General features: G+C 32.0%; 2 protein-coding genes across 3 annotated transcripts; one reads left to right on the top strand and one right to left on the bottom strand.

Annotated features, from left to right (window-relative positions):
• Positions 1-5015: 5015 nt before the first annotated feature.
• On the bottom strand, positions 5016-6429 carry LOC105777318 (ethylene-responsive transcription factor RAP2-3). Its single transcript, XM_012600524.2, has 2 exons — positions 6089-6429; positions 5016-5719 (listed from the first exon to the last, which is right to left on the bottom strand). Exons 1-2 carry the CDS (start codon positions 6276-6278, stop codon positions 5142-5144), a joined length of 768 nt encoding a protein of 255 aa, XP_012455978.1. The 5' UTR covers positions 6279-6429; the 3' UTR covers positions 5016-5141.
• A 6255-nt stretch (positions 6430-12684) lies between these two features.
• On the top strand, positions 12685-16547 carry LOC105778221 (uncharacterized). Of its 2 annotated transcripts, none has more exons than XM_052621791.1 (7): positions 12685-13243; positions 14305-14421; positions 14532-14741; positions 14835-14914; positions 15002-15162; positions 15864-15945; positions 16044-16547. In XM_052621791.1, the coding sequence occupies exons 4-7, from the start codon at positions 14893-14895 to the stop codon at positions 16055-16057; spliced, it is 279 nt and encodes a 92-aa protein (XP_052477751.1). In that variant the 5' UTR covers positions 12685-13243; positions 14305-14421; positions 14532-14741; positions 14835-14892; the 3' UTR covers positions 16058-16547. The 2 variants fall into 2 exon arrangements, with proteins under 2 accessions (XP_052477751.1, XP_012457338.1); XM_012601884.2 differs by having other exon boundaries at positions 12687-13243; positions 16113-16547.
• The last annotated feature ends 7460 nt before the right edge of the window (positions 16548-24007 follow it).

Here is a 24007-nt window from a genome sequence, read left to right as displayed (position 1 = left end):
TCCTCATATATGTCATTGATGTGAACACTTCCCATCATTATGTGCATATTTTTCTCCTCTTTAATTTCCTCACAAAGCTTCATCTCCTTGTCGTCCATCATACCCTGAATCAAGACCTTGAATTTCACACTCTCTTAGGTCTCGTGTCCCTTCTCGTGATGGAACTCACAATGGTTCCTTGTCTTTCCATGGTTTCCTCTTGAATCGGAAATAACTAATCCTATTCCTGCCCTCATGTCTACCCCCTTATCAATATGATTGGGTAGTTGATTTTTTGTGCTATACGAGTCATCAAATCTGACAACACCCATGTTAATAAGTCTTTCAACCAGTTTCTTGAAGGCGGTCGAATTCTCTATTGAGTGCCCCGTAATTCCTGCGTGGTATTCACACTGAGCATTTACGTTATACCATTTAGGAAATGGAGGTAACATTGGTTTCTGGTAGAAAGGGGATACTACATGCGCATTAAATAGGCTTTCATATAGCTCGCTATATGACATCGGTATAGGTGTGAACTGAGGCTTTTCTGTATTTGCCTTCGTGTAAGATTCTCGCTTTAAAGGACTCTGATGGCTGGTGGTTTCTGTCTTTGGCCGGTCTACAGCGATTGGTTTTGAGTGGCCATTGTTATATCGGCCTGCATTATCCCCCTTACCCCTTTCTCTTTGGGGCCATTATAGTATCTGAGTATTCTATCCTCGCCTGTTTTATTTCTGCTGGATTATCAAGAGCAATAGGATTGACTAAATTGTTCCTCAGATTGGATCTTAAGCCTGTCGGACGATTCATTGGTGTTAAGGTATTGGTCTGATATTGCTAGGATTTGATAGTAAGGGGTGCCCATTGTGGGTGCATATCTGGCAGGACACTTATCGGGATAAAATTTAAGGGATAATTAGGGTCTTCATTATCCTCCCCAAAGTGGACCACTAGGCTTTTCTCTCTTTCTAACCATCTAGCCAATAACTGGGTTAACTAGCTTATCACATTGCTTTGGAATTCTAGTATCTGATCCTTCATATTTTGTTGAAATTTGGTCAATTGCTCTAGCATTTGTACTTGCATCTGCTCTATTCTCTCCAATCTTTGATCCATGCCTCCTGACTTTGCTTGGGTACTGTAACAGTATTTCGTTGGTTAGTTAATTTCCAGATTAACTTGAATGATTTTAATCGATTAGGCTCTTTTAGTGGACTTTAATGTTTATGATGTCATGCAATGCGAATGCATGCAATGAATGCATAAAGAGATGTTGATTCTGATTCAATTTAATTTAGAAAACTTTACTAGAAAATAAATCTCTTTACATAAAATGGATATTTATATGGCCTTGCCCTCATAGGCGGAGATATTCGATCCTCTTCTTCATTCGAGTGTTAAGATAAATCTCACGAACTCTTCAAAAAACGTCTCTTCTATCTCCTTTTTGCTCAATCCAGGCCGTAACTTGTTGCTCACTCATCCTTGTGATGCTTGTTGGCTTCTCTTTAAGAAGGTTCAGCAGCTCTCAAATAATATTTGCCATCTTGAATCCTTGGGCAACGAAGCCATAGTCGTGTAGTCCTCCATTAAATTATCATCCTTCTCTTATCATGTGTTCTTGGACCATATTCGGACAATCATATTGTCATCCACTTTATCAAGAAACCCATTTTCTTATGACAAGCTCTCTATTTAGCAACTGAACGTGAATCAACACATCTTTTTAAGATGCAAATGCAATGCAATCATAATAAAAACAACATAAAAAACAAGTTAGTACAAAGTAAAAGCAAATGAGTAAAGTACCTACTCGGGAAACCACTAGGGTTTGGTGTAATTATTCCTAAGGTGGGCAACTAGGGTTCACTATATGTAGTTTGGCTTTAAGGTAAGGGTACTTGAACTAGCAGATTCATCGATCATCACCCATTATAGGCTCATACGGATCAAGTTTAGTTTAGGGGAATACATTTCCCTATGGCTGCACGGAGATGAAAATCTCACGAAGACATAGGTACGGATGTATCCCGAAAGTAATCCACTATCCTGCACGGAGGTGAAGACCTGACGAAGGAAATAGCTTCTCACTCCCACTTAAAAGGATATAATTGAGTGGTCATGTAATGCAATATGCAGAAACATCAAAATTCAAACCAATAAGTAATTACAAACCGAAGTAATTATAATCGTAACAAAAATGGACAAAATACAACAGAATGATCGTAAATTTAAACCAAGTTCTCGGGTGACCTTTAGGCATTCGGTGTGATTCTACCTAGGGTAGGCTCCTAAAGCTCATTATATGCGGTTCGGTTCTAAAGTAAGGGTACCCGAACCAGCAGATTCCTCGATCTTCACCCATTATAGACTCATATAGATCAAGTTCGGTTCAGGGGAACACATTTTCCCTATGACTATACGGAGATGATAATCTCACGAAGGCATAGGTACCGATGTATTCCGAAAGCGATCCACTATCCTATACGGAGGTGAAAACCTCACGAAGGAATAGTTTCTCACTCCCACTTAGAAGGGTAAAATCATTCAACTCATGTGATGAATAATGCAAAGATCAATTAAGCAAGAAAATGAATGAATGCACAATGATCTCATGATTTTTTTTAAAATTTATTTTCTCGACAATAAGATAGAAATTAATCAACTTTGTGGCTCGACTCTCGTATGTGTCCCCAGTGGAGTCGCCAAGCTGTCGAAACCATTTTTTTGAAAAACAAAAATTTTAGGTTGTCGACTTTAAAAAATGAAAATTGGGAGTCACCACCAATATTTTATTAAGGTGTGATTGGATCACCTAAAAAAACGGCTTTGGTCTACGAGTTTTCGAAAAACGGATCCGGGAGTCAGTTACGTACGAGGAAAGATTAGCACCCTCGTAACGCCCAAAATTGGTACCTAGTTAATTAATTAGTGTCTTAATGTCGAAAATTTGAAAAATATAATTCTTAGCAAAAACTTAAAAACGTTACTTATTAAGACCCTTATCATTTCGGAGAAAGAAAATGTCACACCCAATGCGTTAGGGCACAACATTCTAATTTCCTCAAAAATGAATTAGTCTAAAACTCGTGTAATAAAAATTTAAAAGAATATTCATTTGTTTAAGATTTAAGAAATCGCGGCCCAATACGTTAGGGCACAATTCCTCAAAATCCCAAACTTGAAATATTTCCTTTATTATTATTTTTTCAAAAAATCTTTGTCTCGAGAAATCAATACGTCACATCCAATACGTTAGGATACAACATATTTAACTCCCTAACAACAAGCTTTTTATTTTATATATTTTTTATTAATGAGCAACCCTTGATCGTTGGATTTAACGAAGAAAATCGGAACCCAATACGTTAGAGCTTAATTTCCTTGAAAATCCTAAATACGAGAGTTATCTCACTTTTGAAAATTTTAAAATCGAAAAAAAATGATGTGATGCTACATTAAATATAAAATGTAATAATAAATACAACAATGGCATAGAAATAAACGAAATTAATGTACATAAACAACGACATGTAAAATATCAAATGAATATAAATGAAAACATAAATCAATAAGCAAATGAAGGAAATAAACAAAAAATATAAAGAGAAAAGACACAAAATATATATACATTTGAAATTATGAAGAATAAAAGACATAAAGATAATTTACTCATAAAATTTTGGGTTATAAAACTTATATATATATAAAATACATAATGCATTTATGAAAACAAGGAAAATATAAATATTTACATATAAAATATATTCATGCATTTACAAAAAATGAAATATATAAGTATAATATAAAAACGTGGAAAATATTTATAATAAGCTTTGAATGGAGTATAAATATATGTGTATATATTACAAAATGTATAAACATATAAAAATCATAGAATACGGGCAAACGTATAAATATTATGAAATATAAATGTGTATACATATATATGTATAAAAACTATGAAAATAAAATAATAATAAAGTATGTATATAATATGTATATATATTAAAACGTTTAAAATATATATGTATATATATTAACATGCATATGCGCACAGATATGTAGGTATAATAATAATAATATATAATATAATAATAAAAATAATAATAACAAAATTAATAAAATAGACTAAAAACCTAAAATGAAATATTAAAGATTAAATTGAAAATTAACAGAATTTAAAAAAAAAATGAAGGGCCCAATTAAAAGGCGCGAATAACTCATAAGGCTCGAATGAGAAAATATCTCCATCCTTTGAAACGCGTCACTTTATTAGGGCTAAATAAAATAAATAAATAAAATTCGCAGTGGTATCACCTTCTCCCTTTTTTAAAATCGTAAATAAGTAAAAATTAATCAAAAAAGCAAAAAAAGAAAACAGTAAGCCACCTTTAAAAAACTGCCAATCGTTCTTCCTTTTTTATTGATTCTTCTTTTTTTTTTTACAATGAAGGGAGAGGCCTCTATTTATAGCTGAGCCTCCCCAAATCCAACGGTACAGATCAATTACATCAACGACAAAGATTAAAGGGTATCTACAAATTAAATCTCTAAGATTACAAAATCATATCTTCTAAGATTACATATCATATCTAAGATTGCATATCTCGAAGATTATGTTTCCTTATGTGAGTCCAAGCTAAAATTGAATATTACACCGCCGATTGGTGCATATTCTCGTAAATATTATTCCCGTTATCTTATTTTTGTATATGCTGATTTAACGTATAATATTGACGTAAAAATTTAGTTAAAGTTAATTTATTAAAACATTTATTTTTAATCTTTTCAATTGGAAGAAGAAGAATATAAAATAGTATATATTGCTTGATATCTAAAATTGGGAAAATTAAACACCAATCACCATTGGAATAACTTTGTTGGTGCAATGAATTAAAATGCTATTTTGTTAAATAAAATATTAGGAGGTTTTTATTAATCCAAAGAAACATGTCACCGACATTATGGGTATTTCAATGTTCTGAAACCAATTTGCATGTCACCTAAATTAGAATTTTAGGAAATAAATATAAATTAAAACTGGGTGGCCAATCTTTTTATTGTCACAACTATTTACCCTTCATTAATACAAACATTAAAGTCTTAAGCATAATCATATCAAACATAACATTACCCTAATTTAAACTTTTTAATTTCTAATAAAAGAGCTGAGGCTGTTGTTGATGATGTGTCACAAGGTCATCAAGCATCCAAAGGTTCACTGACTCAGGCTCAGCGCTTCCACTCAACTCAGTTGTCATCTCATCAGGCTCCAAACCCAGGAAGGACTCCAGACTCGAGATTTGCTCCTTCAGCTCCATCTCGCTTTCCATTGCTTCACTCGGCCTGTAAACTCCATTCTCGTAACCAAAACCCATAAAAGGTTGTGGGGTTGGTGAGCTCTTGGTTTCAGAACTCGGTGGAGTCAACTCAGGAGCCATCATACACCTTTTCTTAGCAGGAGGCTGAGTTAGGCGTGGAGTTTGAGGGAAGTTGAGCTTGGCTTTGTCCCCGCGGATGCGCTTGGCGGCTTCATCGTAGGCTCGAGCCGCTTCTTCAGCCGTGTTGTATGTACCGAGCCAGACTCGGACACCTTTGTGAGGATCTCTTATCTCAGCCGCCCATTTCCCCCATGGCCTTTGCCTGATTCCTCTGTAAATGTTCTTTCGAGTTCGCTGAGTCTTCCCTTCTTTCTCTCTCCCCCGGCTTGTCTTCTGAGTCGACTCGTTTGTCACTAAAACCACCCCCAAACAAAAACCATAACATTTAAGATATAAAACAACATTAAAAACACAAACTTGGTTCCTTTCATGAACACTTTTTTGTTGTATTTCTTTAAACAAGGAAAACAACAAACTTTACCATTTTCTTTTACATAAAACGACTGAAACGGATGCGCAGAACTTGTTTTCTGAACTAGACTACTTCAGTTTTTAAGACCATTCATGCAAGTAGAAAAAGACCATTGCAAGAACACTTAAACCGACATGTAATCAATAACATGCAAGAAACAAATGGGAAAACATGGCTTTCCGCAAAAAGAAAAAAGAAAAAAGAAAAAAGCACCCAAACTTTGAAGAAAAGCCAGAAGCATAAATCATACCTTTTTCAAGGTTCTTGGCTTTGGAACCGGCCTTGGTGTTGTCGAACTGAGAGAAAGGGTCTTTTCCATTTCCGTAATCCAGACCCAACAGGTCGGAGAATGTGTCAAGTTCAGACCAAAGATCCTCGGCGGTTAACTTCCGACCGCGTTTCACGGCAATGAAATCGGAAATGATTGCACCTCCACACATCTTCTATTGCGTCTTGAAAAGGGTTTCAATGTTTTTTCACAAAAAGGAAGTGAAAGGAAAAATAATGAAGTACCAAGGGAAGAAAGAAGCAGCAGACAGAGAACCAAAGCTCTACTTTTCGGGTTCTTAGATTTATGGAGAGACGATTACAAATGCAACCAATCTAGGTAGATATATACAATTTAGACTGTACCATTTTTGTCCTAATTCTGGCTTCAGTCCCTATACTCTTTTAGATTGTCTTTCTACTTTTAATTCGAAAAATTTAGTCCCTTTAGTTGTTATTTAAAAAATAAATATATTTTGCTTTTAGAAAAAATTAAATAGATTTCTTTGTTTTACTATATATATATATATATATATATATAAATTAAAATCAGCTGAATAACATCTATTCAAATTTAATGCAATAATTACCAATATTATGGATAGAATTTTAGTTTTAAGATTAGATTTTTCTTAATATTAAAATATTAAATACTCAAACAAATAAGGAGAGAGATTAAAATTTTAAATTTGAAGTTGAAGGATTGGTTAGCTAAAATGCAAATAGATTATTTAAGTTTTCAATTTGGATCTGATGTTAATCTCTAGACATCCCCGGCCTTCTATAAAGAGAGAGAGAGATATTTCAAAATTCTGAAGAGTAGAGGGACTGAAGATAAAATAAAACCTCTTTTGCGCGTTTTTCCTGATCAGGATCCGACGGCTGAGAGAGAATGGAAAGAGGAGAGATACGTGATGAGACACATTTTTGGGGGAACGAATTGTGGAGCGTAGGATCCAGAGTGGGGTCCGCATAGGCAAGTTGGGGGTATGAGAGGAGAGTACGTGGGCGTCAGTGGTTGGGAGAGGAAATGACGGGGCTGTCTCCGAGTGCGAGGTCTGAGGCAGCCCAGCCGGGCTTTGGCGTAACGCACGTCATAATAGGTCCAAAAATTAACGGCCCATGTGTAATAAAAAGGCAGAAGTTTCACTTTGCTTTTCCACCATTTGCCCCTCCTTTTCCCCCTTATTTACAATCTTCTATATCTTACTTATTTATTATTATTTTTAATATATATGATTTTTTTAACTTGAGTTCATTTTCCCGTTACGTGTGTATTTAATGGTGGGTTTGGATAGATGGTGTATTTACCTGCAATTAGTGTAAAAACAATTATAACAGTGAAATTAAATAATGTAGCATGGGACAAAAATAATCTAAATGCACTTTAAATATAAAAATAAATACAATTGAGCAATACCAAAATTTAAGTAATAATAGATTTTAGCCTACCAAAAAGTTAAAAAGAAATTAAAAAGTTATGAATTAAAATTTAAGTAATATAATGTAAGTTGAGTATTTGTTAATACCAAAATAACACTAGGCATCATGCTAATAATAATAATACTTTACATTTGGGTCAATTATTATAATTTAAGTTTGTATATTTTGTACATAATAATATTAATGAATCTGAGTTTATATATTTCATGTATTACATACATCATAATATTAATTACTTAATTAATTAGTTTATTACTTTTGTTATAAATTAAGTTTATATCTTTCATAAATATTATAATATTAAAAATTTAAATAGGTTATGTTTAAAATATAAAAAAATATTTTCTTACAAACAACATTAATAAATAGAATTAAAAAATTCAATCTATTGATAAACTGGCAGCAATAATATGGATATTTAGTTTAGGCATCTAAGTGGTATTATGATTGGGTCATGTTTTTCTTATAGATTTGTTGTGTTTAATTGTTAATGATTGAAGCTCAACTTAAAAGAAATTATGGCGGAAAACAGCAGCAAATCCGAATCTCAGTTACATAAAAAGGATGAACAATATGAAATTGAAGCGTTTAATAAATAGAAAGAAATAATATAAAATTATCATACGTTTAAAAACAAGCCCTAGTTTAATATTGTTCACTCACATTATAAATATGCCATAGTTTGATTCAAACATTAGGGTTCCACTAATCCTAGGATCCATTTGGAAAGATGATGCATACAAGTAAGAATATTTTTGTAAAATAAAAAAGGGGGAGGCAGGAATCTGGGAGCCAGCCCATGGATTTGGTTTTGAGATCAATATAGAAAATAAGCATTGCAAGTAACTGTACGGGACCATATATAGCAAGCATGTAACTAAAGTAGATAGCAGCAGCAGGTCAAAGTAAGTAAAGAGATGAATGGTATTTAGTTTTCTCGAAAAGAATGAACATTAATAATAAAAAGAAAATCATAAATGGTAGTATTTGCAATGACATCATCTTTGACAGGGAAAGGGACCAAACACACAAGTGGCAGGCTTTCAGGAAAACAGCTTTTAACCAAACAAACAAACACAATTGAGGACTCAGATTTTGGTTTCTGTTCTGCAAAACCCTTCTTCTTTCAGACAAGAGGCCAAAACCCTCCTTCACTCTTAAGTCTTACCACCTTATTGTGGATTGGTGGTCCTTTCTTTTACCTTACTTGTACATGAAGGAACTATTGACATCAAATCTCACCAAGTCTATTTGTAAGGAATGTTAAATGAGCTCAGTTTTGGTGATGCTTTGAGATGGGAAACTACTATCATACCACCTTTTTGTTTCTGACGGAACCTACTTCCTCATAATTCAACGCTGCGCCTCTTTTTCCTTTTTTTGGCTGAAACCATGCTTCTTCAACCAAACCTTACCACTTGGGTATCGGTTTGAACAAAAAGAAATTAGATTGAATAATCTGTAAATTGATATGAATCGATTAAATTGAACTAAATTTTTTTTAAATTTTAAAATTTTTTAATAATTTAATTAATCGATTATGAGAATAATTTAACAGATTTAAGGTTAATGTTCAGGCTTAGATAAATTTATTACATTTTTTCATTATTAAGCCGTTATTTAACAGTTCATAATCTTTTTTTTTCCTTAAAGGAGACTAGTACGAGCAAAATGCAAGATAGAAGTGGAACTTGGTACAGTCGTACTTTACTCTTAAAAGTACCACAGTGCAATTCCCAAAAACATCCATCATTTTCATGTTTCTTTTCTTACAAATTTTTTTCCATTTTGAAAATTTGAAATATAGTAACGGTTTTTTTAACCCAATAAAAAAAATGAAATGGTATGTCTATTAAATTATTTATCAAAATAGTACGGTTGATGTAGTATTTTGTTGGTGTCCTTGACATATTAATAGTTCTAAATTAAAAATGATAACTTAAAATATTTAGGGACTTGATATGTAAATTTCTTATTTTCATTGGTTGTCGAAAAAAGTTTTAGGATGCTCCCACACTTTAAATAGGGTAAATTATTTTAGAAACCCTCTTATTTATTATTTTCTTTTATTCCCTTCAACACCAAAAATAGATATGTCTCTTACCAATTAGTTCAAAAAATTTTCTACCAAAATTTTTTTATAAAAAGCATTCAACTGGAAATAAAATTTATTTATCTTTTCAAAAATAATTTTTTTGCTCAAATTATGTTTGACATAACAGTTAATGGTATTCATAGTAATTTTCTTTGGCTCACATTATATTTGGAAACTATAAATTTAACTAATAATTATAATTTATACACAATAAGATTTTTTAAAACTTTTATAATTATAATTTTATATCGTGTCGTAAATCAAATTGAAAATAAAATTATAATTAAAAAATTATTAACTATATGGCTAACTATTTTAAGACACATGTAATAAATAAGTTTTTTTTACTTATTTATTATATTAGTATCTAAACGAGGTAGAAATGGTATATCTATGAATAAAGCAAAAAATTAATTAAAAAAATTGTTGACACAATTTGAACTTTTTTTATCCTCCTCAACCCCTAAGTAGGAGGATAACGCATTTCAGTATACTTGAACCCGCGTCTTTTTACATTGATAACAATATTTATACCAATCAAGTTAAGACTCAATCGACAACATAATTTGAAGTTAATCCTACCTAATTCAGCTGTACTAAATCTCATACCATAAATACTAATTTAAGTTGAATTTAGTAGACATCTTTTGCTACCGAGAGTAGAATCAAATCACATAGAACATTCCCCATATTACAATTCCCATGGCAACCCTCAGAATTTTAGATTATCATCAAGTGGGATAATTTTCAATCTTTAAGCATATAACTCACCTCATTATCTTCTAATAATACATATTATATATCTTCAACTTATTCATCATATTAAGGAAATTTGTTCAATGAAACCATCAAGTTGTTGTTACCTTGTCACGCCTAAGCTATTCATTATGGGTTATGATAATCATCAAAATACATCTTATAACGATAACCGCATGATGTTAAGAATTTGTCACAGACTTTACTATCAAATTATCTGTTAAAAAATGGCCAACACAGTCTGCCTAAAAGATGTACCGATACAACACATTTTAATAATATAAATACTCAATTAATTCATTTGTAATGAAGAAATGTGGGTTTCCATGTTTCATTCGTTTGACTGTATTCATCCAACGAATCAAATAATTTGTGAAGCTCACTTGTCTAAATTCAAACACCTTATCTTTAGTGTCTCCATGCTTACCTCAATTTTTCTTTGTTTTATGTTATGGATGATTCTGACGCAGACTTTGTTTATTTATTTTGTTCATCCTCTTCTGTGCTCTTTTAATTTACCCAATTAGAATTACAAATGTAGTACCACCACTACACCAAAACAGGCTTTTAGCGGCGTCTTTAGTGGCGTTTGTATAAAAAACGCCGCTAAAGATTAAGTATTAGCGGCGCTTTTTGGAAATCGCCGCTAAAAATGAGAATTAGCGGCGTTTTTCGAAAAGCGCCGCAAAAAACCAAGCCCAACGACATCGTTCTTTGAGTTTTCAGGGCTTTAGTGGCGTTTCTCAAAAAGGGCCGCTAAAATTCTGGCCTTTAGCGGCGTTTTTGGGAAAGCGTCGCTAATGGTCTGGCCTTTAGCGGCATTTTTGGGGAAGCGCCGCTAATGCTCTGGCCTTTAGTGGCGTTTTTGGTGAAGCGCCGCTAATGCTCTGGTCTATAACGGCGTTTTTGATGAAGCGCCGCTAATGCTCTGGTCTATAGCGGCGCTTTTGGGAAAGCGTCGCTAATGCTTTGGTTTTTAGCGGCGTTTTTGGGAAAACGCCACTAATGCTCTGATCTTTTGCGGCATTTTTCGAAAAGCGCCGCAAAATGTATTTTATCTTAATTGGTTTTTTTATATTAATTAAATAAAATTTAATTTATTTCTAATTGAATATTTAAAATCTTTAAAAAAATAGTCACACGTAGAATTTAATTTGAAATAAAATACATGGAAAAATAAAAATACTATTATTTAGAATATTTTTAAAGTTTTTTGGGTACATAATTACTGATTGTGTTTTAATGTATATATTAAAAAATTTCTTATATAATCGTAAAAGAGATAGTATTAATTTTAAAATATTATATTAATTATCACTATAGTTTAGGGTTTTTTTTATTTAAGGTATATGATTAATTTAAGATTTAAGGCCTGTTTAGGAGTTACCATTTTAAGGTTAATTTAGGGATCAATATGGATTTAGGGAGTATGGTTTAAGGGCTGGGATTTAAGGTTTAGGGGTTTAGGGGTTTAGGTGTTAGATGTTAGGGGTTAATAGTTAGAGATTTAGGTTTTAAGGGTTTAAGGGTTGGGGTTTAAGGTTTAAGGGGTTGTGACTTAGGGTTTAAAGGATAGTGATTAGGGGTTTAGGGTTTAGATTAATTAATATTTTTTAATTTATATATTAAATAATTCCTTATATAATTGTAAAAGAGATAATATTAATTTTATTATATTAACATTATGATTATAGTTTAAATTATTTAAGAGATGATAGATAAACTTCATATATATTAAATGATTTAGGATTTAAGGTTTACTTGAGATTTATTAAATGATGAAATTTTATACAATCAATTAATGCTTTTATATTTAAAAATATTTAATCTAAACCATTTGATATATTTAAATATTAGATTATAAAAAAAATTGATAAATAAATTAAAAAAAGTAATGATTAATATGGATAAGTAACTATCTATTTTGGATAGGACCAAATTATAACAAATAAAATAAAATACAAAAACTAAAATTATAATTTTATCTAATTCTTTTAAATATTACTTAAAATTGCCAAAAAATTATTTATTTAAAATTTATATGAAAGATATAATAATTTAATATAAAAATTATAAAAAATGGACCGTTAGCGGCGTTTATGAAAAAATACCGCAAAATGTAAGAAATAGCGGCGTTTATGGAAAAGCGCCGCAAAAGAAGAGCAATAGTGGCGTTTTTCTTTCAAACGCCACTAATATTTTACAAAACGACGTCGTTTTGTGTTTATATATATTTGTTTTGGATCCCAAAATTTCAAATGATATATTCTTTTTCCCCCCTTCTTTTTCCCAAAATCGATTCCCCCCATCCCCAGAAATCTTTCTTTTTTCCCCATTTTATTTTTCCCAAATCATCTCTCCCCTACCCCGATTCCCTTTATTTTTCCCCCCTATTTCCCCAAATTGGCAGCCCTCTGCATCTCCTCAAAGGGTACAGATTCTTCTTCTCTTATAGTTAAAAAGCTGTCATTTTTCAACCAAATCCAAACCCTAAACTGCGTCTCTCCCAATTTCTTCTTCACTTTGAGGTTTTCTTGTAAGAGTTTATAGAGAGGTGAGACCAAGTAATTATGGGTTACAACAGAGAAACCAAAGTAACGAAAAAGGTGGATATAGGTGGGATCTTGGGTAACCGAGATTCGAAGCTAGGCAAATCAAGCATACCCAGGAGACGACAATGGGTTAAAAGAAGAGAAACATGGGTGGTTATACTTGGTGTCATCCTCCATGCCGTTTACATGTTAAGCATTTTCGACATCTACTTCAAGACCCCAATTGTTCATGGCATGGATCTTGTCTCCCATCGCTTCTCTCCTCCTGCTAAACGCCTTGTTCTTCTTGTTGGTAAACCCACCTTTCTTCTCTTTTTAGGGTTCAACCCCCCTTGATTTTGTTGAATAGGATTGATAGTGAAAAATGGCTTGTTGAGTTTGATGCAAATCTGGCAATTTAGCTAAATAAAAACAAAGAACCTTTTGGGTATGTTAGTTATTTACTTATTTTAGCTTTATACTAAAAGGCTAAGTTTTTTATATAATTGTTTCCTTTTCGAGTTTAGTTTTGATTGTTGTATGCTGGAGCTGGATCTAACATGGAAATTACTTCCTCTGGTTGTTTCTTGATTTCGCTTTCCCTAGATTTTGGCAACATTAAAAAGAAAATGATAAACTTGTTGCATGAAGAAACAAAAATCCAAGGCTTTAAAATGAGAGTTAAAAAGGAAATTATTGAAACAAATCTAAATGAAAAACAAAGTAAAACCCAGAAGAGGATCTAAAAGCTGAGGATTTCTATTTATTAAAAGACAAAACAGAAACGCAGAAAATCAACTGCCAACCAATAAAATAAAAGCCTTTAAAAAATCGAAGAAAAAACAAGAATGGAAGAAATTCAAAAAAAATAAAAATCTTTGCTTGGATTTAGAGATAATGGAGATCGAAAGCGTATGAATTTGCAGGAAAACGAAGCTTGATGAAGTTGGATTGAGAAACAAATAAGAAAACCAACGGATTTATCAACTCTCCATAGCCCGCAAACCAGCAAGAAGCTTGAGAGAAAATTAGAAATGTGTATATTAGTTATTCAGTATTATGAATGTGGTTTTTATTTTTTGCCTTAAAATATATATTAAAATTTCAATTTTAATATTTTGAGAAATAATTAAGATTTTAAATCAAAATAATTTTAAATCAATTTTAATTCTTTGCCACGCTTAAAGACAATGGCTTGGAATTTGCCATGGATGCCTTTATGTTACAGATTGGAGATTTTCACATGTATGGAATTGGGTAATTGAGAAAAATATTTAAAATGTTAACATAATATGTACTTTTCTTTGATTGCATGATTTTCTTTATTTTCCCAAAGTAGTGATATGATGTTTTTTTTACTTGCACTTTCTGCAGCTCCAAAATGATATGCAGTGTCCACAAGAGTCGGATTTGTCATTCCAATTAGCCAAAGAAACACTGGATACAATGCTGAAGTCTGTGTACAGTATAAGAGATCAGTTGTTGAATATGGTTGGTGCCATGGCTGAGTTTGCCTTTTCACTTCCAGTTCATATTTTAGTAGAAGCAAACATATTTTAGTTTCAAAATATAAATATGTTTTCTTTTTTTCCTTCTTTCAGGGTGAGACATAAAATGGACTTTTCTGCCTGGAAATCAATGTAATGTAATTTACCGTTTGTACGCATAAAATGGTGCAGGCAAACTACTTCCCTCAAAATCAACTGCTTTTTTTTTTTTAAAAATAACCTGCATATGTGAAGAAAGCAGCGGATCATGTTGCGTTGACTTTTCATTTTCCCCTAAACTTTAAACTCTCCGTCAAACAACCGGTAAATTCTATCTTACTTTTAAAAGAACTTGATTTCATAGGTAGTAATCTCCAATCACACTCTTAAATAAAGGTTTCATTCACTTCTTGGTAGGTTAACTGCTGGAATCTTGCGGTTGCTCAAGCTTGAAAAGTCACTTGGCAAAGAAGCCATGAATAAATTTAGCAACCTCGGTAAGTATGTTTCGACTAAGTTGATTCAGTTAAAAAGCTTAACATCTTACCGGACCTGAGTTGGAAGTTCGTTCTACCAACTTGTAGGAATCGAGGGTTTCGAAAAGATTTTCTCATCTGATAAGCTCAGTCAAGGCAGCAAGCTTCAAAGTATCACAACATTGGCTTTGCTTGCGGAGGCAGTTTCAGATTCACAAGCCAAGTGTGCCGCTCTCATCACTGAATCATCTAATTCAGAGTCTTCCCAGGTGAACCTTACTACCATTAAAGAACTTAAACAGAAACTGGATAACATGCATAGTTTACTGCTGCAATTGCGGGTTCAAATTTGAATTTCTTTATCAAAAAAATATTTGCTTTTGATCATATAGTTTTTACTCATTCTTTATGTATATAGTAAACATACTATAATTACATGTCGAGTATATGAGGTTTATTAAGCATTGATGAAAGAAATTTAGTTGGTGTAATCCGAAATTTTGTTCATGTTTTTTACTTAGTTATAAATAAGGTAACAACTAGTTCAATCGGTTCAATCATCGGATTTTAATTATTTTGAGAATTTTTTAAAAAATTGATGTTTTTCATTATATTTTAGTTCATTTTCATCCTTTGTTTTCTGAAAAAAAATTATGATATTTTTTATGCATTGCTTGAAGTAAATTTAAAATTTTGGGGGTTAAAAGTAAAATTTTGTTAAAAAAGTTAAATTGAATATATAATAATTGAGAGATTAAAATTGATCTTATTCCATTTAACGAAAGGTGTAAGGCCATTGTTTGCCCCTAAGCATATATTCTGAATATATTCACAGACATTCATATATCCAAATGAAAATATTAATCTTTATAATAAAAAAATTGAAAAAATAATTAATCAACTTTATCTTCCAAAGTGTTTCTACTTTATTGAACCCTGTTTCAGTCTATTTCTTTGTATCCTTTTGCAGGCTGGTGCTTCTTTGGAATCTCTTGCTAAGGGTACTAAGAACTCAATGGGCTTGTCAACAATTGCACTGAATTGCACAGAAGGTGGTCACAATAAAAACCCTAGATAGTTGGCTATGAATTTTCTTGCTTTTTTTTTTCTAAGCGTCCAAAAGTATAGTTTTTTTTATCATTTATTTTAGGTGAACGGTTGTAGTAGAAGATCTCATGGGAATTTAGTTTAATTGATGAATGCTACTGTGGTATAACAGCAAAAATTGTGAGAGTGGAGGTGGGGGAAAGAAGATGAAAGCAAAAAGGGAACTTGGTGATAGTGTAGACGGGGAACGAGACTTAAAATGGCAGAGGGTTGTGGATTCACCATCTTCACCTCCTGAAGAGTCACTTGTGCCTTATAATGACGATGAAGATGATGAAGGAGAAAATTGAATCACATAGGCAGCAGAGAAGAAGATGGTCATAGAGTTGAAAGTGAAGAAGAAGATGAAGATGATCCATATGGGCTAGGATCAACTCCAGGGAGGTCAAATCACCATTTTAGTATATAAATTTTCAAGTTTATTACTGTGCATTTTGAACTTGTGCATTTTTTTTTTGCAATCAATTAGTTGCACTATTTGAACTTGTAATTTTGCTATTTAAATATTAACATGATTTTTAAATATTTTAACTAAAAAATTAATTTATTAGATGATTAAATACTATCTTTTTGACTAAAAGTATATATTTAATACTAATTAATTTTTTATATTAATAATGTTTGATTTTAATATTTAATATTTTTAAATGTTTTTTAAAAAATTAGTGGCGTTTTTCCATAAACGCTGCCAAAGAACGGTATTTTTAGCGGTGTTTGTAATTAAAGCGTCGCTAAAGGTCTTCGTCTATAGCAGCGTTTGTGAGAAAAACGCCGCTAAAGGTCTTGATCTATAGCGGCGTTTGTTAGAAAAGCGCCGCTAAAGATCATGGTCTTTAGCGGCGTTTGTTGGAAAAGAGCCGCTAAAGGTCTTGATCTATAGCGGCGTTTGTAGGAAAAGCGCCGCTATAGGTCTTGATCTATAGCGGCGTTTGTGGAAAAGCGCCGCTAAAGGTCATGGTCTATAGCGGCGTTTTTAAAAAACGCCGCTAAAGTTAACGACGCTGTCATTAGCGGCGTTTTTCGCGGCGTTTTTCGCGGCGCTTTTAGCGGCACTTCTAAAGGCCTAAAAAAGCACCGCTAAAAGCCTGTTTTGGTGTAGTGCACCCTGCTGGAATGTTGTATATAAACAAGTTTAGCAGACTTAGTTGACTTCCTTCAACCTTGCTTTCACATTTTAGGTTTTAGCGGCGTTTTTAGTGGGGTTTGGACGGAAAAACGCCTCAAATATTATACATTAGTGGCGCTAACGGAAAAATGCCGCAATAAGTAAAGCAGTAGCGGCGTTTATGAGAAAGGCGCCGCAAAAGGTCAAGCATTAGCGGCGTTATAAGAAAAGTGCCGCAAAGTATCATTTTATTTTAAACGAAACGACGCCGTTTTGTTTTACGCAGTTTTATCCCTAAATCATATCCTCGAAATCCCTTATTTTTTCTCCTAAAAATTTTCCCAAATCCCTAAATATTTCCCCAAATCCCTTAGATTTTCCCCGACCATCTGCTGCACCGCCATCGACTGTCCCCTTTGCTGCATTACAGTCAATACTCCTCTGCTGCATAGCTGTGTAAGTTTTTTCTGTTTGTTTATCGAGAAAAATTAAAAAAAAGTCGAGCATTTTCGTCCGTTCTTTGCTTTTTTTTTTTGTATATATAAGATTGCATATTTGTTTACTTGACTGATAGAATTGAAATCAACTAGAAAATCAAGTGGATAAATATTCGGATTCTTGTTTTGTTTCAGGTTTTTGGTGAAAATCGACTGTGCAATATCAAAATTTGTTTACAAAACTAGGGAGTGTTATAGGTGAGAAATTGAACGATTATTTAATTTATTTTTATCTACAAATTTTATGTTATGAACTAAGTAGTTTTGTGAATTTGCATTATTACTTCACTGTAGAATTACAATTATGAACTAAATAAATTGGTATCAAAATTTGTTTTCAAAACTAGGAAGTGTTACAGGTTGTTGGGTTTCTGTAGAATTATTTTTACTTCACTGTTTGTTCTTTGAGATTAGGATTTACTCATCATGGTTTAATTGTTTGTCTGCCTTGAGGAAAATTCCAAATGAATACCAATCCTTGAATCTTACACATAACCAGGCCTAAATTACCGATTTCACTTCAAGTTTATATGTAAATCGAGGTAGTTTTTAATGTATCATTTTGAATTTATTGATATTTTTATTTTCACATATATATATTTATAGTTTAATTTTAGTTTCTTAATAAATTATAATATATATGTGCAAAAATAATTCAATTACATTTATATAATTTATATTATACATATTTATATACAAATATAAGTTTTAAAATTATTAGTAGTTTAATAATTAACTTAATAATTTCAAGTTTTAATGTAGTTTTAAAATGATTTAAGATATAAAAAATAAGTTTAAAATATAAAAATTTTGTACTAATCTTGTTACGCACTGTTTAAGTTAGTATTGATTGAAATAAGTATAAATATATGAAAGGTTAAAATACATGGAAAATCTTGATTAGAATGAAATTTAAATTATTTTGTACCAATTAAGGACTAAAATAATATACACTGTTTGATACAACCATTATCGATATGATAACAACCACCCTGATATAAAGCTATGTAATAGTATAAATTTAAACAAATTAAAAGAGGAGGAGGGTTTGGCAAATATAACCCGAATGTTAGGGTGAAAACCTCTTTGATTTTTTAGGTTAATGTCACATTTATCCTCTAAACTTTAGGCTAATGTTAACTCTGGTCTAGTACGTATACTAAAAAGCAAAATTACAGTTTGACATCTTTATTATGCTGGTTGGGTGCTTAGAAAATTGGGGTAATAGGAACATAAGTGTTTGATTTACTAAATTTTTTAGTAGCACTGTTTCTTTTCCCTTTTTCCCTTTTCCTGCAAATTCAATATTGATGCCTGATACATGATGTAATTGAATCCTTGTTTAGCATAGATGAGTTTTTACATCAGCAAGTTCTTTATATAGAGCACGGTTTTGCAGGGCAGTTACTAAGCTCCAAATTTTCTATTTCTTTCTCTTTTTTGGTCAGACCTAATTAAGCAGGCCAAAGTTTGTAAAGGTAATAGCAGTGAATTTCGCCCTTATATTTTTTGTTTTAAATTCTAAATTTAAATCGATTGATTTTAATGTTTAGTATAGTAAACATAAAGGTGATAAAAAACACAAATTTAAAAATTAAAAGAGTATAATTAAAAGAGTCAATATTTAAAGTTAATATTTAAAGATGATAATCATAACTTATATAAACATTTAAGGTTTATGATTATCATAACTTACATAAACATTTAAAGAATATAAAAAAATGCAATTTCTAACATTTAAAGAATATAAAATATATATCATATCATAACTTACATAAAACTTTGGATCAAAATATATAAAATTACGTAAATTAGGGCAACACTATTGTTTTTCCCTACTTTTAATTATACTTATAAATAAACCCAAAATGTTGTCACTAATATATATCTTTTAAATAATTAGATACTTGATATATATTATCTATTTTAGTACAATGACATGATTTAAATATATTTAGAATACTTAAGTAATCATAATTTATTGTCAATTTTAGACTTTAAGAACTACGAAATGGATAAGAGTTAAATGGATTTGTCAAGGGTAAGCAACGGCTACCGCAATGGAGTACAAACTTTTCTAAATTTTGCATTTCAAAATGCAAGCCAAGAGAATATGATTCTTTGCCCATGTAAGAAGTGTGGCAACATCAATTGGCATTTTGATGAAGTTGTCTACGAACATCTAATTGTTGATGGCTTTATTCGGGGGTATAAAAAATGGATTTTCTATGGAAAGTGTATACCTCGTAGAACCTATTCAATGATCAGTCTGACTTATCTTCATAATGCTTACCATCAGTCTGTTAGAGAAGATGACACGGAAGGTATGTTGCAGGATGCATTTAATATGCACAGTCATGGTTTGCAATCGTTTCCACTTGAAATTATTGCATCTGATGATTGTGATATTGGTGAAAATGCTTTTATCAAAACGGGAAGAAGTGCACCTGATGAAGAGTCAAATGGAGAAGCGGCGAAGTTCTATAAGTTACTTAATGAATGAATGAAGAACTTTATGAGGGATCGAAATTTTTAAAACCGTCCTTCTGCATTCGTCTTTTTCACTTAAAATGTTTTAGAGGGTGGACTGGAAACTCTTTTACACTGTTTTTAGAGTTTTTGAGAGATGTGTTTTCGTTTGCAAAAATCCCCCATTTATCAAAGATATGAAAAAAACATAAAAGAATTAGGCCTTGGGTACGACAAAATTCATAGTTGCCCAAATGACTATATGTTGTATTGGGGTGATTGAAAAAACCAACAGTCTTGTCATATTTGCGGTACATCTCGTTGGATGAATAGGAATGCAAAAGATATGAATAAGGATGAAGGTGAGGCATAGTCAAGAAAGAAGCCAGTAAAGATTTGACAATATTTTCCATTACTAACAAGGCTTCAAAGGCTTTTCATATCGTCAAAGACAACCGAGTCTATGAGGTGGCATCATGATCAACGAATTGATGATGAATTATTAAGCCATCCTGCATATTCTTTAGCTTGGAAGTCATTTGACCGTAAATTTTCAAGCTTTTCAAGTGATCCTCGGAATGTGAGGCTTGGGCTAACATCTGATGGATTTAATCCTTTTAAAATCATGAGTACTTTGTACAGTACTTGGCCTATAATGCTTATTCCTTACAATTTGCCTCCGTGGATTTGCATGAAGCAATATTCTTTTATCTTATCTATGATTATCCATAGAGAGAAAGGTCTCAGAAATGATATTGATATTTATATACAGCCACTTATTGAAGAGTTGAAATAATTATGGGCGGGTGTTAAAACATATGATATATTGAGAAAGGAAAACTTTTATTTATGTGCAGCTTTGTTGTGGACTATTAATGATTTCCCTGCTTATGTTAATTTATTTGGTTAGAGTACCAAAGGATGTTATGCTTGTCCTTGTTGTGTGGCGCAAATATGTTCGAAGTGGTTATATAATGAGAATAAATTCTATTATATAAGGCATCGTCAGTGGTTAGATAGAAATCATAGATTTAGATTTCATAGGACTCTATTTGATGGTATAGAAGAGTTTAGATAAGCTCCTGAGCAGACCATTGGATTTAAAATCTTGTTCATGTTAAAAGATATCAATTTCAGTTATGGAAAGATGAATCAACCACCCAACAAGCAAACAAAGAGAAGACCGAGGGAGGCGTATGTTGACCGACAGAGTAATGATGAATCTGATGAAGAGGATGATACTAATGAGGTAGACTTGTGAAAAAAAAAGTATTTTTCTAAGTTGCCTTATTAGGAGCATCACATTTTGCGACAGACTTTTGATTTCATGCATATTGAAAAGAATGTTTACGAGAACATTATCGGGCAATTCTGAATGTTGATAGAAAATCAGAAGACAATCTTCAGAGTCGACTTGATCTAGTTGACATGGGAATTCGACGTGATCTTCATCCCCAACTACTTTCTGGAAAATCTCGGTTGCCTCCTTCTATTTTTGCAATGTCGAAGAAAGAAAAAAGAAGTGTTCTACACGGTGTTGAAGGATATAAAGCTCCCAGATACGTATGCATCAAATATATCTCGATGTGTGAGTCTTAAAGATCAAAGACTATATTCCCTAAAATCACATGATTATCACATCTTGATGCAAGATTTACTGTCAATTGCTTTACGGTGTTGTATGTAAAAAAATGTGACGTCTTGTATAATTGAACTATCCAATATAATGAAAGCTATTTGTTACAAAGTTTTGATTGTTGAAGAACTTGAGAAAGTACAAGATCGAGCTGCGTTAATTTTATGCAACTTGGAGAAGATCTTTCCACCTTTGTTCTTCACTATTATGGTACACTTGCTAATCCATCTCCTTCATGATGCAAAACTTGGTGGATCGGTTTTCTATCGGTAGATGTATGCTATAGAGAGGTGCTAATTTATTTGTAAAGTTTTTATTCATTCATCAATATACCTTTAGTTACAACTTTTGATAATGTTGTATATCGTGTTTAGGTTCCTATGTAAATTGAAATCTTATTATCGTAATAAGCATTATCCAGAAATATCAATTACTGAAGGTTACTTGGCAAAGGAGTGTATGACTTTCTGCTCTAGATATTTAGAAGATGTTGAAACAAGACTGAATAGACCAAGTAGAAATGCCGGACTCACTAATCATAACTTAGCCGAAACTTATCTATTTCGAAGTTATGGACAACCAATTGGTAAAGTTGAAATTGCACACTTAGATGATAGATCTTGGGTACAAACACATCGATATGTTCTTTTTCACCACGATTCAATTGAACTATATTTTTAATTTGTTTATCTTTTAACCAAGTAATCCATTTTTTAACATAGTGAGTACAAACAAGTCTTAAGATCTCGTTCACACTCCCGAAGATTACAATATCGAGAGATTCATAAGTTATTCACAAAATCTTTTCATGAATGGTTAGGGAAAACGGTATGCAACTGAAGCTTTCATTGAAAAATAATAATGTTTTCGTATAACATTTATAATTAATCAATTTACTTTCGATTCAATAGGTTTGGAGTGGAAAGGACGTCAATGACGAAGTTAAATGGCTTTCCCAAGGTTCGAAAAGAGTAGTAAAAATATATACTGCCTTCCTCATTAATGGATTCAGGTTTCATACAAAATCTCGCAAAAGATTGATGATGACTCAAAATGATGAAATAGTTGTTAATTCTTCAATTACAAGTTGTGCTAGTGCTAGAGACAGTAATCCGCTTAAGGGAAATGTGAAGCATTATGGACTTCTTACGGATATTATTGAGTTGGATTACTATGACAAACGAAAGGTTGTCTTATTTCGATGTGATTGGGCTGATGTTAATACTGCTCGCGAAATTAAAAAAGATCAATTTGGTTTTACAATGGTGAACTTCTCTTGATTAATTCACATTGGACAACAATTGATAGACGAGTCGTATGTATTTTCTTCTCAAGTCAAACAAGTTTTTTACTCGAAAGATCCAACTGATGAGGTTTGGCACGTTGTACTCCGTAACACCCCTAGAGGCTTGTTTGACATGGGCAATGGAAGTAGAGATGACATCGACGAAAGATCAGAAAATTTGCCTTTTCCAAAACAAAACTTAAATGAAACTATCCCTAGTACTAGTACACAATTTCAATAGGTTCGCCAGGATGTGGATGAAGATATTTGCGAATCATGATGAAGTAAGATTTTACGATTTTTTAATTATATGTAATATTATAATTTAAATCTTGATCTTGTTAAATATTTCAACTATTTTATATGTATTATTATTGTTGTAATTAGTTACCAATATTTCAACTATTTTATGTGTATTACAGATAAAATGCCTAGAAGAAGATTGTGAGATCTAAGTATTATTCAAAATCCTCCAAATTTGGAAGAAACAAGTAGTGAACAACAGACTGCTATTGGATCTTCGAATGTTTTGAACACGATTGACGAACCTGTTGAAATTCAAAGTAATGTTAACTTTATTTACATGCATGTTGACTTTTATTATTGATTTTTGTTTCAAATTCTTATAATATCATATACCATTTTTTAGTTGAAAGTGGTAGGAGGCGCAAAACTCGAGGACGTACGCTATTATAAAATTTATATGAGCTAAATTCTATCAAGCATGTCAAAGTAGCTAAAAACAGTCATGGTCAGCCTATTGGATCAGAAGCTCGACTTTTAGCAGGATACTTGGGCATTATAGTATGTCAATCTGTTGCCTATCAACTACGAGTCATGGCATCGTATGCCCAATAGTAACAAAAATCAAGCTCTCGATAATATTAAGGTAATAACGTGAATATAATTTATAATACTTTGGTTTAAGTTTCATTTATATTTACTTTCTAAACTTGTGTTATTTGCAAGAGAGATTTGCTTTAAAGGTCTCGGATAATTATGTGAAGAAGAAATT

Source organism: Gossypium raimondii, chromosome 10 (genome assembly GCF_025698545.1).
Source record: "Gossypium raimondii isolate GPD5lz chromosome 10, ASM2569854v1, whole genome shotgun sequence".
Taxonomy (NCBI): domain Eukaryota; kingdom Viridiplantae; phylum Streptophyta; class Magnoliopsida; order Malvales; family Malvaceae; genus Gossypium; species Gossypium raimondii.
This window is presented reverse-complemented; position numbering and strand designations above follow the sequence as displayed.